Below are 15,449 nucleotides of genomic sequence, written 5' to 3'. Positions count from 1 at the left end.
ATACCAAATAACGACAAGTGCATTTGGAGAGGATTCTATTTCTTTGTGTTTTGATGGATCTATATAGCCAGCTCTATGCCACCTGTTCAGTGTGTGTACATGTGCATGCATGCATGTGTTGATGACAATGACAATCACAAAAAACAGAGTTAATTTTCATTTAGTCATTAAATGTCACAGAATGGTTATTACTAGCACAAAAGCAGAACAGCTTTTGAGCATTTTGTTTTCATATTTTGTGTGGGATTCAGAATAAGTGAGTGATAATGGAAAATCTATATTTGAGTTGCTGTAAAGTCTAGTAGAACTGCCTGAAGACTGGGACTAGACAACTACTTTTATGAGATATTATGCAGAGTTGCAATGAAAATGTAAACATCCTACCAGTGCTGCCAGTACATACTATGTATGTGGCTCTGTGATAAACCAGTAGACTTAAAGTGAAGTGGAAATATCACAAAATAAATGGAGAAGAATATATGCAAACATCCTTGCAAATAACTAAGTGGAAGTGTTTGCCTGAAAACAACATACTGTAAGAAACAGAAAACAATCAATCAAACCAGCCATTTCAAATTCAGTAAATACCGCTGCATTGTCTTACTGTAAACCTCCCATCCAGCTGGAGTATGTACCAGAGTCAGAGAGTTCAGTTTGGGGCCAGACAGCATGGGCACATGATGAAAATCTATTATCTACTAAATACACCACTTTTACAGTAGAAAAGTGATCAACATTAGTTCTCATTAATTCTTAATTACATTTGTACACTATCCATCCATGAATTATACAGCATGAAGAAGCAACTCTTGTGTCCCATTTAGTAATAGAGGTATGCTGCCCCCACATGCCTGAAAGGCCACATTACATGTAGGCTAGAGTGCCATTTCAAGATGTGTTGCCATCATATTTCAGATTCCATGTTGTAATGTTTTTATATCCCTAGGTGGCAGCAGATGTCTGAGATAAATTTGCTCTAATATCTTTGTGTTTGGTCATGTTTGATTTAGCTTGTGTTTTCTGTGTTATTGTCATGTCTCTGCCATGCAACTCCTCATTTCACTAACATCTAAAACCAGACTTACATAGCTGAAACTAGTTACATCATAAGAAATACTTTGTGTCTGTCTTATGAGATATTGCATATGTAAAAGAGACAGAGAAAAAAAACCCAACAGTTGTGAACCCTAACTTGTGTTTCATTATATTGTGATTTCATGATCATCATCATATTTGAGTCCTGAAATGATCTTTAAAACTCCACTCCACCAGAAAGTGTTCTGAAACGTGTTTGCACTGTCAATTGTAGAACTCACTTTTCAAAACGTAAACAGTTTTCAAATATACTTTACCCATATTCAGTTGAGTGAATTCTTTATGTGACTTAGCTGATTGTCATCAGTCACAGACTTTTTTCCTTGCCTTCTGGGTTGTACTGATCAGGCAGAGGTGAGTTGTCATTGGTCTGGCAGTCAAACACTTGACTATGAGTGGAACTAAGCCCTCTTTGTACTTGGTGATGATGAAAGTTGGTCAGAGCATTGCAGTGACATCCAGCCATGACGCTTAATGTCTACAGTGGTGACGACAAACTTGCAGTTTGACTGTATTGTTTGAATCTTCTCCAAAGAATGAGATCTTTATGGCGGGAGAAGCTGCAGTACATGCAATTGGACACAGCATCCTCTCTTTTCTGCTGTTACATAATGAATATGTATATGGCTGAGTCCCTGTTTGGTGTCTCTGTGTGTGGTTGTATGTGAGCTTAGTCAGACTTCTCCAGATCTCTGCCTACGTAGATTAATATCTGCAGTCCACAAAGGAGCCTGTGTGCCTTGCAGGACAAACTCTCAGGACAATGAGTCCACTGTCTGACAACACTCAAGCTAACTGATACGCACCCCATAGCCCTGAGATTATAGGAAGCTCAGTCTCTCTGCACAGGTGATAATTGAATGATGGAGCTGTGCTCCAATCCTTCTCAACACTTTTCACCATCTCATTCATCTAGACTGCAGAATATTGAATTAGATCTGCTAATAGGTGTGACACATGTGCCCTTCTACATCTGGCTGTCTGTGCCTGTGTTGGGGTTTAAATTCTATAACACACTGTGTTTGTGGCTCAAATTACAGGAATGTTCTGCCTTTTCATAAAAAGAAATACAGGCAATACAGCAAAAGGTCAAAGAAAATTGAACAGGTTGGTGCTGCAATAGAGCTCGTCTCAAATAGTGTTCAGCCAGGCCATAATGTTGCATTTTCGACCAGTCTGCAGATTCACAACAACCCACAGAGTGTTTTTGTTTGATTTTCTTTTGCCTGATTTGGACAGTAATTGATTATGTAATGCACACCACAAGAGTCAGGAAGGGGGAGAGGGTCTTTTCAGTCTTTTCAATAAAATGCTAACCAGTCATCCTGGCCTCCCCGCTTTTCTCATTACTCATACTTGCATGCATTGAACATACAGTGTTCTTACCTCTCCCTGCACAAATGACCTCGCTTTTCTCCCATGACCCAGAAAACAATTTTCATACCAACGCTGTACGTTTGTATGTTGCCTCCTGGTACAGTAGTGGGGGAGTTATTGTAAGAGAAGTTATTTTAGAACCTCCTACAGTGAAGGATGTTCACGTGTAATCTCTCTAGGAAAAATGCCTGGATGGATGGATGGATGGATGGAAGATAGATTAATTAGATTAATGCTGCAGGCGTGGCTTGATAGATAGCCATAGATAGATAGATAGATAGATAGATAGATAGATAGATAGATAGATAGATAGATAGATAGATAGATAGATAGATAGATAGATAGATAGATAGATGTAATTAACAGTGACAAAGCAGATGTAACACACTGCACGTGTGTATGTGCATGTAGGCGTGAGCTCAAGCGTGTATGCATGTGTGGTCATGGCTCTAATGGGTGAAAGAGGATGAGAGGAGGCAGGACAGAGTGGGGGAGAGATAGAAGGGAAAGATGGAGACAAAAAACACAAAATACCCTCAGACAGCCTGGTGTGTAATGAAACGTTATGTTTTAATTTGGAGAGAATTGTATGTGTTTATAAAATGATCATTTCCCTTCTTGCTGTCTGCACAAAATTGAGGGGAGATTAAATTTATCAGCATCGCACATGTACTTCCACAATAGCAATTGCTACTGCTGTGTTTGTTTGAACATGAGAAATAGATTTTGGCAAGGTTCTGAAAAGGATTGGGTCATTTGGATAGATGAAATATATGTCAGCGTTGTCACAAATGGAAATATTCTGTTTAGCAGAAGTGGAGATGATGGCTCCATAGGGGGATGTGTACCATTTTCATGAAGATGATAAGGCCATGTGGCAGATCAAGCTGTACTGTCACACACAAGATGAGAGCATTATAAATAAGACTGTACCACAAAGTACAAATCACAGCACTGCTGGACTGATTTCTCGTTTGATATACTTTTGTCAGTTTTCTGCAGACGTATTAAAAATTATGTCTCCAGTTAAGCTATTTATTAATTAAAACCAAGGAATTTGGCTGACTGGACCTGTGAGATTTCAGAACCATAAATAATTACATGAGTGTTTATCCTCATTTTCATCTGTTTAAAAGAAACCATTTAAAAAGCATTCATGAAAACAAACAGGAAAACCTAAAAATAAGAACAAGCTACATCAGCTTTTCAACTTCAATGCACACTGAATAAAACAGTACCGTATATTCAGAGGTCATTTATATGAGTCATCAGCTGAGTCATACTTTTCCTATCTGTGATGCTGAGGCACAAATGCCAATCATGCTTCCTTCCCCACCCCCCACCCCACCTCTCTACTCCCCTTGCCCTAGTCTGGTTATTTCTTTGTAAATGGATGGCTGGAAGAGTAATGTGTGTGAACATTTTTGGGGTCACACTCCCTGTGGTGGTATGTTTGGAGCGACTCACTGGATAGGGGTGGGCTGCAGCATATGTGCAAGATTTGACCACAATACAATCTCAGCCAGTCCACAGATTGATTTGGATTTATTAAATTTTGGCCCATTGAATCTCTCCGCTGGCCAAGAGTGCAAATCAAAGGCAAACCGCTCTCACAGGGTGCCAGATGCAATGGTTCCTCCCTGCTGTGCAAGCAAACAACATCCCTTTCCATTGCATATCTGTTCTCTCAGGTACCATTCACTTTAAAGCCTAAATAAGATGTGTTACATAAGGTTCTCTTTGGTCATAGACGAGGTGGGGGGCGAGGGTCAGGGGGGTATTTGACTCACGGCAGTGCTTTACAGAAATGGTGGTGGTGATTATTGTAAACCTTTACAAATATTGGGCTGTTATTTTGTTGTAGATTAAACAGCGTGACATCATCATTGATCTTTGAATTGAAAATATTGTTGGAGGAACAAATACACGTGAAAGAAATTTTATTGACTTCTTTTGGTCCACAGTTGGCCTATCTACAAAACAAAAACAAACAAATAAATAAAAGATAAGGACTCAACCCACATTATGGCAATCAGTGGGCACTTTCAAATAAAGGGTTGTTAAATTGTAACTAGAGTGTGTGTTAATGAATTTTAAAAAACCTCAATAAAGCCTGAGATGACGGTATAAACTATTAATAAGGATATTAGTGTTGCCAGGTTGCACAAAAAGTCCCTGCATATATTTCGAATAAATGTTGGTAATCCATTAATAAATGCTTACCTAAAAGCAGAAAATTATTGATTACGCTGTTAATTATTGTCATTCTGTGATCAGTACAATATTAGCCCAACAATCCAGTGTTGAAACATATTCAGTTTACTTCTTTTTATTCTCAATTTGTTTTAAATTGAATGATTATTATCCCTTGTGTTGTTTTTATTTCTTATAGTGTTTATGATTAACTAGGCTATATTATACGTTTACAACTGTACAGCACTTTGGTCGACTGAGGTTGTTTTAAATGTGCTTTATTATACATAAACTGTGACTTGACTTGACTTGACGATTAGCCTAAGCTTAAGGAAAATATCAGATCTTCTCAAATGACAACTATAGGAACTGCAAATCATTATCAACACAATTGCCAGCTGTCAATAAATCAATTAACTGATGGATAGCTTCAGCTCTACTGCATAACTGATCTATAAAGCTTTTATGAATCTAAATTAATTCATAACTGCTTTATTTCACATAGGCTACAAATACATTTCACAAGTATTTATGTAGCCTTGAGGAGAACATGCATTTAAGTCTCTAGAGTCAGATTTTATTTTATTAGCAGGGTGAACTAGCCTATATCAAAAGTAAATTTTTTTAAAGTGGATGTCTTTTGTGAGCTTGGAGGCGTGGATGGATTACTAAAGGGACCTACTGGGCACTAGCCCATAGGCCCCAAGGGTCAGAAGGCCCTGAGCCAGAGCCCCGTTTGAAAGGACTGTTAATATTTCCTGTCAGAAATTCAATCAGTCAACCATAAAGAGGCACAAAACGTCCACAGAGAGATGCGAGGTATTTGAAAAGATAGGCCTACACAAAATCACCACACAAAGACAAAAAGCTACCAGAGCTACAGGATGACTTCAAAGGAATACAAACCAGCCACATTGAAAGGTAAAATAACTAGAGGTGAGGTGCCAAAACCTAAAAAAAATAAATAAAAAAAAAGCCGCGAAACTACCACAGAAAGATGCGAAACAATTAGGACCACAATGACACAGAAACGGCCAGTGAAAATTGAAATGGTCTGTCCTTTCATCATATTTTTTTGATTGCATTGATATTTCATGAAGCAATTGAAATACCCCTTATAAAATACACACGTAAAACGAACTGTATAATTTGTGAATGTGACGGGGGTTTCCCCACTACAGTGGTCCTCCTTTGAGACCTGCGCACTATTTAACAGGAGGTCCTTTACTCCGCCTGTGCGGATTAATTCACGTGTGTGAGAAGGCTCTGCTTGTCAGTCAGACTTTGAACAGTGCACTGGCGCTCATCACCGCTAATCTCTGGCTACTGCCTGTCATCAACGACGCTGCTACTGACACTCATCACCGACCAGCTCAGATATATAGATTAGGATGAACAGTTGCTAAGAGAGGCAGGAAACCCGAGGGCAACACGGTAGGGACCGAGCGGAGATTAAAACGTAAGCTTCGCCGCCGTTTAACGTTCACGTTACTCGGGAGTTGCGATGGTCCAGTCAAGGGATATTTTTTTAGCCTTGCTTCTGGTGGGCTGTACAGGTAAGAAAATTTCATATTTAACTCTAACTCTACGCTTTTTAAACTCGAAATGTTTTCCCTTTCCCTTCCTCTACGACTCCCCCATCCATTTCTCCTCCTTTAACACTGGTCAGGACCGCAGGCATCCACTCGCCTCCCGGTCTTCCCTCCTCCTCCTCCGCCCGTACGCGCTCTGCTTTAGCAGGTGCAACGGTGACGGTGCTGCGACTGCTGCTAATTAGCTTAGTGGCGAGCTGAGTGATGTGTATTTTAAGTAACGACACATCTCTCTGCTAATGTGTTGGGGGGAACCATTGTCTCTGGACACACATACACACATACACACACACACTGCACAGCACTGCTCTTTGCGTGACCAGCCTGTACGCTGACTTAGCGTTATTATGCATTAAATAAAATATGATGCACAGGAAGAACAGGCTTTTAAATCGTATCACTATGTATGGACAGTATACGCGTGGAAATGTGGCTTGGGAGATTACAATTTTTTATTTTTTTTTTACTCCATTTGCAGTCGTGTTGTGCTGTTGTGCCGTTGGTTGGTCTCTGCCTGGATGGGACGTGATGGTTGTTGATGGGGAGTGATGTTGGGATCCTTCTGTATTTGTAGACACACACCTAAATGCACACACATATGCACACACGCAGCCTTCTGGGTTGAGTCACGGTCTCACAGTTAAAGGTACATTGTGCAAAATAAAACACGTGGAATTTTGAATTGCACCTGACAGCGTGCACAGGTGTGATGATTGCAAAGAGAGGACACAATAGCTTGCTTAAACATAAAGTACATCTAAGGTCTTCCTGGGACAGTGTTAGTTTATTTGGTCTTTCTGGCACACTGATGCATAGCAAGCACAACTGCTACTCTGAATCATCCGTTATATAATCTGATGCCACGATAAAGGCTTTGAATTGAGATCCTCTAAGTTGGTGAAATGTGTTGTTATGTAAGTATGATTGAGAGAGTTTTGGGTCAAATTAAATTTTTTAATAACCTTCATACGCCCATTTTTCTGGTGTGATATGCTGTGATTAAAACGAGTAATTTGACACATGTGAGGGGCTTATGGTTGGAGTAGCACTCTTAGCTACACTCAGGTTTAGGGTTTTCATGGGATAGCCTTTTAATCCTTTATGTACAATCTGGTATGTGCAGGGGTGTTCCTCAGGCAGGAGATGAAAACGCAGTGGGAGTGGAGCCCTCACTGTATTGTAATGGTAATGCAGTTTAATTTCTCCTGGGTTCATAGGAGGATTTGATATGTGTGTGTGTGTGTGTGTGTGTGTGTGTGTGTGTGTGTGTGTGTGGCTGTATGTGTTCGTGTATGTACTAATATTATTATTTTGTCCTGCCTTCTTACAGTGAGGGATCTGTAGGCTAGTGAATAACTGGAGAAAAGCAGTTGATTTAATGGAAGAGTTAGATGAGATCAGACAATAACAGAGAATAAATAATGAGGCTATACGGGAATAAATAAGAAGTGACATGCCTCTAAAATTCTTTTTTCTGTTTGAGAGAGAAAATCTTCTAAAGTTTTTGTATAGTTACAACATCTGAAGCTATAATAAATTCATACTACAGTTATATGACCAGAGACATTCCAAATGGTGGATCTAATACAGATATTAACCAGTTTTATAGTGCCACCATCAATCCTAGATTGTCGTGATTAATAGTGATATTTGGGGGCTAAGGGTATTAACTGATAGCCTATTCATTTTTTACTTGAATAAAATCATTTTTGGGATCTCTTAATTTTTTCTCCTCAAGAATTACACTGAATGCTGATACAAAAAAAACTGAGTTGACAAAGGCCGCGTTCAGACTGCAGGTGAATCTGATTCAAATAGGATTCCTTCTCAAATCAGATTTTTAGGGCTGACTGTCCACACTGTTTTTAACAGTTTTGTGTCCAAATCGGATTTGGCTCTGTTCAGACTGGGCCACATTATTGACCGATCTGACAGGTTGCTGTAGCAACGACGTCGGAGCAGAGGCGTCATCCAGCGCGTGTATTGTGTGACATCATATAACTGCGACAGCGACAAGAACAACAACAATGGAGCCATCCATGAGCCACAACCCTCCCCCATGAGCCATTTCGTTTCGTCTTCTGTCCAAGGACTGATGTTTTCAACGTCTTCCATTGACTGCAGGCTGCTCTATTCCGTTGCTATCGCTCCACAACTCGAAATAGGATGGCGGTCAGAGGGCGGTCTGGCGCGGCGTAGAGTGACGTTAGACAGTCGATCTGAGCTGCCCCCCCCCATCTGTGATGGGGGGGGGCATCGGGCTGTATCAGTTTCGCTTTCACCGCACACTGTCGTCGTGCATGCGTACTTCTGTGTGTGTGTGTGTGTGTGTGTGTGTGAACTCCAATAACGGAGAAAGAGCGCTATGCGGAGATCAATGAACGGAGCGATATTGCGTTGGTTGAGCCAAAAGCCGAAAAATCTATTCAAGGCGGATGTATTTATTTGTGGCGGGCTGCCACGAATAAATAAACACTGGTCTGAATGCGGCCAAAATGAACTTTCCAGATATGAACAAAGTTACGTTTCTGAATGGCTTTTGACATATCTTTGGCATTTGTATACTTAAGTTTCTAGTTTCAGGCCTCTTTGGTATAATAACATTTTGGTTGATACTATATCAGCCTAGGGGACAAATTGCTTCAACTTTATACAACATGATTAGTAAAAGAGAAGGGAAACTCTGGGTTTGCTTTTGGCTTAAATCCAATATGACAAGGTGACAAGCTTAATTTAATGTGCAATACAAAGTGGACTATGTAGTGTTAGCGACAACACAGCATAGCTCTTAATTCTCATTTCACAATTTATTGCACTGCCAGGTAACATCCATATTCAGTGGTGTTGTTGAATCATCTCCATTCTGATCTTGCATAATGTAAACTGTCTTTCTCATTACTCAAGAAGCATTGCCGAAGCTAAAATTAAAATGTTTGATTTATATTGTTTTATTGAAATCCATTTATTTTAGTGCTTGTAATGCTTAACACAAATGTCAGAAATAGTACTTTCGAATGTCACTTTTTATCCGCCAGCAGTTGATTGAAGTCAAAGAAAATCCTAATCTGTGAATAGATGATTATATGGAATGGTTGCAGCCTATGACTAAACTGACATTGGGGAGGGATTAACCATCTTTTTTCTTCCATTTCCTCTCTGCTGGCTGCATGTGCAATGGGTCTGTTGAGCCTCCTGACATAATTATTAATTGATCCTCTTCAAACTGATAACCGGAATAATAATAATTTCAAGACTGCAGTTCTATGGAAATGAAATATGCCCTCTAGAAATCAAGGCAGAGACATGTAGCAGAGCTGGCTAAGTTAAAAGATGAGTTCTGAATGTCCCCAACCTGTGGGACTGAAATAGGAAATGCAACTCTGCATCCAGCCATATGGCTCTTGAACAGAAAAATGTGGCTCTAGTTTAGTATTGTTTCACTTAGCCTGTGTTACATCATCATCAGATCATGTGGAAGTGATGACGTAGCTCGCTGCTGCTCCATTTACAAAGCAAGATGGAAGCACGGTTGACTGCAGGCCTACTACAGTATGAGAAGCTCCAGATTTCTTTACGTCTGACTTAGCTTTATGAGGACAGAAATCATCACTGCCAAAAGCATCGGCTGCAGGTCCAACAGCAGACCTCCCTCCCCTTAAAAAGACAAAAAAAAATCAGCAAATGCACAGCTTTTGAGTTCAGAGACCTTTATGGTTTGTCCGTGGCCATATAATATCAGGGCTCCACGTGGTACATGGCAGAGAGATAGAAGGTGAAAAGTGCAGGTAATTTTTCATTTTAGAAGGATAATAATTTCGTCCTTTTTTTTTTGGCTCGAGGATTGATTATTTATTCTCTAAAATGACTGAAAATTGTGAAAAATACCTGCCTTAAAATCTATTTGCATGAGTCGACTCCTGCAAATTGCTACTTTTTACAGCTAGCACCAAAACCCAAGGGTGTTCCATTTCCAATTATATGAACTAGAGAAAAGCATCCAATCTTCAATCCAGTCAATCATCCACCTTTTGAGCACTGCATGATGGCTTAGTATGTAAAGGGGTTGCTACAGTGTGCCATATTGGACCAGTTTCGTAAAAAACTATTTCAGCTTTCTGTTCAAACCACCATAGAAAACAAGTTTGCTGTAGTGGGAACCAGGAGTAATTACTCAAATCTCCATCTGCAAACCTTGATAAACCCAACTTTTCTTCGATTTCACATGTCAAAATGAATTTTGGAGGAGATCCATTAGTGAAGTCCCACCACAGCAGGGAAAGGACCAAGACCATATCTTTTCACCTGTATTTTCTGTTTACTTTGTTTTGTCCTATCGAATAACTAAACCTGCCAAGAATAGAGTGCCTCCCGACAAGCTCCTGCTTAGCTTTAGAGGATTTTTATTGAACCAGAATTTGTTTCAGGATGGAAAAAGATCATGGAAAAATACAACTACTATTTTTGTGACAATTTCTTGCCACACATATCCTTAGGTCTTTTATCTATCCAGACTTGTAATTTCAACAGATTCATATGTTATCTTGACCGTGAAACAGTCAGTGAAATGTCCCTTCCCTATGAATCAGACTGTGGACTCATAAGCTCTCATTTCTTTTGCACTTCAGTTTGAAAAAAATATCACAGATGCTAAGGGTTTTCTTCCATTATTAGGAGAGAGAAGCAAGGCCGGCTGTGGTTTTGTTACAGCCTGTACTACTTGACTATTTGGTGATGGGAGTGGATCAGACAGATCCAGGTCTGAGAGAGTTGAGAGGAGATGCATTGCCTAAGGACGCTAAAAAGATGACATTACACATGCACGTGACCACGTGAAGCACTGTGGGAGGAACGTGAACATACTTCCCTCAGGGTTTGCTCAAAGAGGAGGCACAGGCTGTGGGGCTGAGTAGTTATTTAGTGATTACATTTTGAGGTGGGCGTGTCCTTCCTGTGAGATCTGTGTTATTATATCAGGGATTCATTTGAATTAATCAAGTTTATTTTAAGAGTGTGAAACAGGTTAAACAGAGCGGCCTCGGAGACGAGCCTGTTGTGTATCTTGTTACTGTGTATGCGATTAAAAAGCTGCTTCATAGACATTAGCTAAAGACTGTACAAACCTCCTACTATGTCTGCTTCTCTCAATTTCAAAAACATGATCTCAGCGCTATCAGAAAATTAGAACAGTGTGTCCTTGTCATTCATCAAATCAGGAAAAAAGAGGGCAGTGCTGTGAATGCTGGATCCCTGCGGACATGTAACTGTAGATTGGCAAACCTTTAGGCATTTAACGGGTTCGCTCTGCTTTGAAGCTTTCCCTCTGTGGAACAAAAGGAACCTGTGACAGGGTGTTGCAAGTTTTGTGAAAGTTTAGTCATATGTCAGTTATCTGTAAATGATAGCACGAATATAACTGACACACAGATTGTGTGTTTTAAGCACTGAAATAATGCCTTAAGCAGGAGATGTTACAATTATCTGTTTGTAAAGAGCTTGGTTTGCCTTTGATCAAAAGATTTGAGCACTTGTTCACTTGCTGCCAGCTCCTGCCGACAATGGTAAAAACAACTAAGAGCCATTTAAATGTGGCTGTTTTCTTTCCCATTCTGATTCCCCCTTACCAGTCCCCTTCAGCTGCGTAAATGCTTGGTGCACTTGGCAAAATGTATCACCTTTTCTCACAAGGCCATTCACTTACAAATAAAGGCTGATTTCCCCGTTTGCTTAGGCTGTTATGAACTGAGAGCACCTCCTGGCACCCTCTCTGTGCCTCTCCATGTCTTATTTGGCAGTGACAGAGGCAGGCTAAGGCAGGACTCTTGTGACTCAAACTAAGTCATCACAGCCTTGCCATGTGGCCCCTGAAAGAGGAAACAAGCTTACAATCTCATGTCACTGTCCGTGCTGGGAGGAATTATGCCTCAATTTAGAAAAGATACCGATAAGTCTTCTCAACTCAAACTCCTGAAAGCTGAGCTTACTGTATGTCCGATGTAAGAAAATGAGTTCACGTCTCATCTTACCATAATAAAGCAATATGCTGTTGGCTAGGATTTAGCTCTCAACTTCTTTTATGTAGTGTGAAGGGAAGCAATGTGCATGTCTTCTCATGCATCCATGCACATCATGGTGCATTCATTATTGAAACACTATAGGATGCATTTACCATGCGCAGAGCAGGGAAAATTTGGATTGCCATGCCTCCGGCTTTCTTTTTATGCAGTCACCATAGTGTGTCACCTTCTCCAACATTACACTACTCTGTGGCTTAGTCATTCCCTGGCAACTTGGAGATACCACTGTATCACACAAAGTCATGACATGCATTAATATTATTATGGGGAAAAATCCTGTCATTAAAGAAGTGAAGTGATGCTCATTCAAGAAAAAAACAGATATTCTTAATCTCTAATTAGATCAGAGTAAGAAGACACTCTCTGGGGGAGCAGTAGCAGCTATAGCTGTTTCTGATCCATTCAGTGTGCAGGATCCACTTTGAAACAATGTCAGTGATTCCCACTATACTTGGGGAGCCTGCAGAAGTATTTTAACAGTCAGTCAAGTGCATTTTAACCCATTTAACAATTTTACTTGTGGCAAATTGTATCTAGTCTAAGACATAGATGGGCAGAGCAGTACATTTGAGTATATGTAATCTTGCACAGATAAGTACTAACTCTCTTTTGAAAGGGTCCTTATTCATAGAAAATTTGCCCACTCATGAAAAGATAATATGCAATAATCACCTTTTTATAAATTTAGTACCCTACAGCTACAGGGATCAGTGAACTGTCACATTATCATATTTTATGGGTACATGTCTCAGTATTAGGATTTTTTTTAGAGGACTTGAAGGAAAAGAAAATTTAGAAAGTGATATCACAGCGGATGGGAATTAACCTCATTTCATCCTCATTCAACCAGAGTAATCTAAAATTATATAATAGACATGCCCAAAGATAGAAAGGAACCTACATGGCAACATGGCACCTTTTTTAGTTTCATATCAAGATGAACAGTTTCGATATGTTAAATAGGGAACATTTTCAAAGCTCTGTCTCATTAGCCTAATTGTTATTGCTATAGTTATGTTGTTGTAGCACACATGAATAACTGCTTTTACTAAAAAAAATAATTATTTTATTATTCCTATTGCTTTGTAATTCAGCTTCTAGTAATCAGCTTTTCTGGGCTTTTTTCTTTTGTTTTTGTTTTTGTTCAGATCATAACATTACACTAGGATGGTAGTTTAATAGAGATGACTCAATCTGAGATGTTAGGGTCCACTTTGACCTCCTCTATCTGAGCAACACATGCAGGCCTTTGGTCATTGATCCCAATGAATAATGAATGAGTAATGGCAAGGGCATTACACCATCTCTTACCGACATTTGGCAGGGTAGTGCTTGCTTTCTGCAGTACGTGGAGAAGTACCGCTGTTGTTAATGCCCTTGTGACAAAAGGCATTGTGACATCAGATTTTTTTTTTTTTTTTTAATGTATTCTCCCTTTTTCCTCATTTTGACAACCACCTCCCTTCAAATGCAGGTGTATTATTATTATTATACAACTGGTGTCATGACAGTTTTTTTTTTTATCAACAGACTAACTTTGCCAGCAGAGAGTGTCACACAGATTAACACTAACATTTATCCTCCACAAACCCCATCCCTTTTCATACAGACTCTACAACCAATCAGGAACATTTTTAAAGGTTATAATGTCTCATTTTAAGGTGTTTTCATTGAGAGCACTACACACACACACACACACACACACACACATACACACTGGGCAGGAGGTGTAGCTGGAAGATTCAAAGGGATTAGAGTCCATCTCTGAGTCAGAGGTCACTGTAGTACTATAGTTAACTCCTGCGTGAGGGTGTTGGGGGTGGACGAGATTTGTTCTGAAATGCTGAAGGCTGTTGGGACATTGTTGGTAACAGTGCCCTTGAACTAGTACATCACCACTACTTTAGGAATTTTATCTGGCTACCATGTAATTGCACTTTTTAGTCCCTCTTGAAATCTCATTTAAAAGGTGCTGGATGTTGGCTCCAACCAAATGATGAACTTCCAATTCACATTTTTGTGGAACACTTGGCCAATATTTGACCTGCTGATTCATGATTAAAAGGTCAAAAGGTTTTGCTGTTCCAGTGTCCGGAAAAGCTACTGTTTTCTGAGTTATGCTGACCTTCTTAAGCCCATTTATTTGGGGGGGCGGGGTTGTGCTTTGACTTGTGTTTGCTGTTTTTGGCTATACAAGTTCAAAGTTGCAGTCCTCGTCAGTTCACACTGTCTATTACTTATGTTCAGCATCAGTGAGTTTACAGCCAGTTCAACCAGCTTTCAGTACAACACTCAATGGGTCTATTATGAACAAATGTCGAGAGCCCTATGATGCAAACCTATCACAATGCTGGTTATTAAATCAGTTTTGCATTCTTCACTACCAGTCATTGAACTGGACAATGTTCACTTTGTCGATGTGCTATCAACACTAATTTTCTAAACAAATTTTAGGCATAATAATAATAAACCTTTCACTGAAAACTGGACCTTGTGTAATTAGTGTAACTGAAGGGGGCTAATTATGCCCACGCATCATGCAGGTGGCACTGACCACAGTCTTTTCTATGACTGTGTGGAGGAAGAAATGGTAGGGGGCTGTTGCCAGTCATTCATATTATGTGACCTGAGTCTCTGTTTGCATTCTTGGCATCAAGTCAAACACAGTCAGTGTTGGCACTGGACATTGTATGACTTGTTACCTTAACCGTGTGTATGACATTAGTGCGTTGTAATTTTGGCTTCACTAAACAGTGATTCAGAGCAAAGCTGTCAAACTCTCAGGAGTTTGCAAAGTCAGCCCTCACCTTTGGTTGCAAGCTTTGGGTACTGACCAAGAGGTGGGTGTTTTCCATTTCACTCTGTGATATAATGACTTGTGAAGTCAGAGCTAGTCGTGATTGGCAGATCTCTCAGGCTGTCGCGGCACACGCTCAGCCCACCTTAGCTCGCTCCAGCTCCATCATTTTGCCAATTCTGGCTTAGTAAGTGACAAAGAGGTTGGCCAACTCTAAATCTAAATTCAGACTGTGAAACATCCCTTTGACCAACTATTGCTGTGCCAATGTTACCTTTTGAAGACTGTGAGAGTGGAGAATAATCTTTATGGCAGTCAATA

At 40.0% G+C, this 15,449-nt stretch overlaps 2 protein-coding genes across 14 annotated transcripts in view; one reads left to right on the top strand and one right to left on the bottom strand.

The window, feature by feature from the left end:
* The window catches only part of paf1 (PAF1 homolog, Paf1/RNA polymerase II complex component), a 384,753-nt gene that overhangs the window by 34,755 nt on the left and 334,549 nt on the right, over positions 1-15,449 (bottom strand). The window lies entirely within an intron of this gene.
* ncam1b (neural cell adhesion molecule 1b) overlaps positions 5,941-15,449 on the top strand; it is a 71,974-nt gene continuing 62,465 nt past the window's right edge. For all 13 annotated transcript variants that reach the window (XM_085796180.1, XM_085796186.1, XM_085796178.1 and 10 more), the window contains exon 1: positions 5,941-6,221. In XM_085796180.1, coding sequence (XP_085652306.1) covers positions 6,170-6,221 — 52 coding nt within the window. In that variant the 5' untranslated portion in view covers positions 5,941-6,169. The remainder of the gene's footprint in view (positions 6,222-15,449) is intronic.

Source organism: Trachurus japonicus, chromosome 13 (genome assembly GCF_045865225.1).
Source record: "Trachurus japonicus isolate A0001 chromosome 13, Traja_1.0".
Taxonomy (NCBI): Eukaryota; Metazoa; Chordata; class Actinopteri; order Carangiformes; family Carangidae; genus Trachurus; species Trachurus japonicus.
This window is presented reverse-complemented; position numbering and strand designations above follow the sequence as displayed.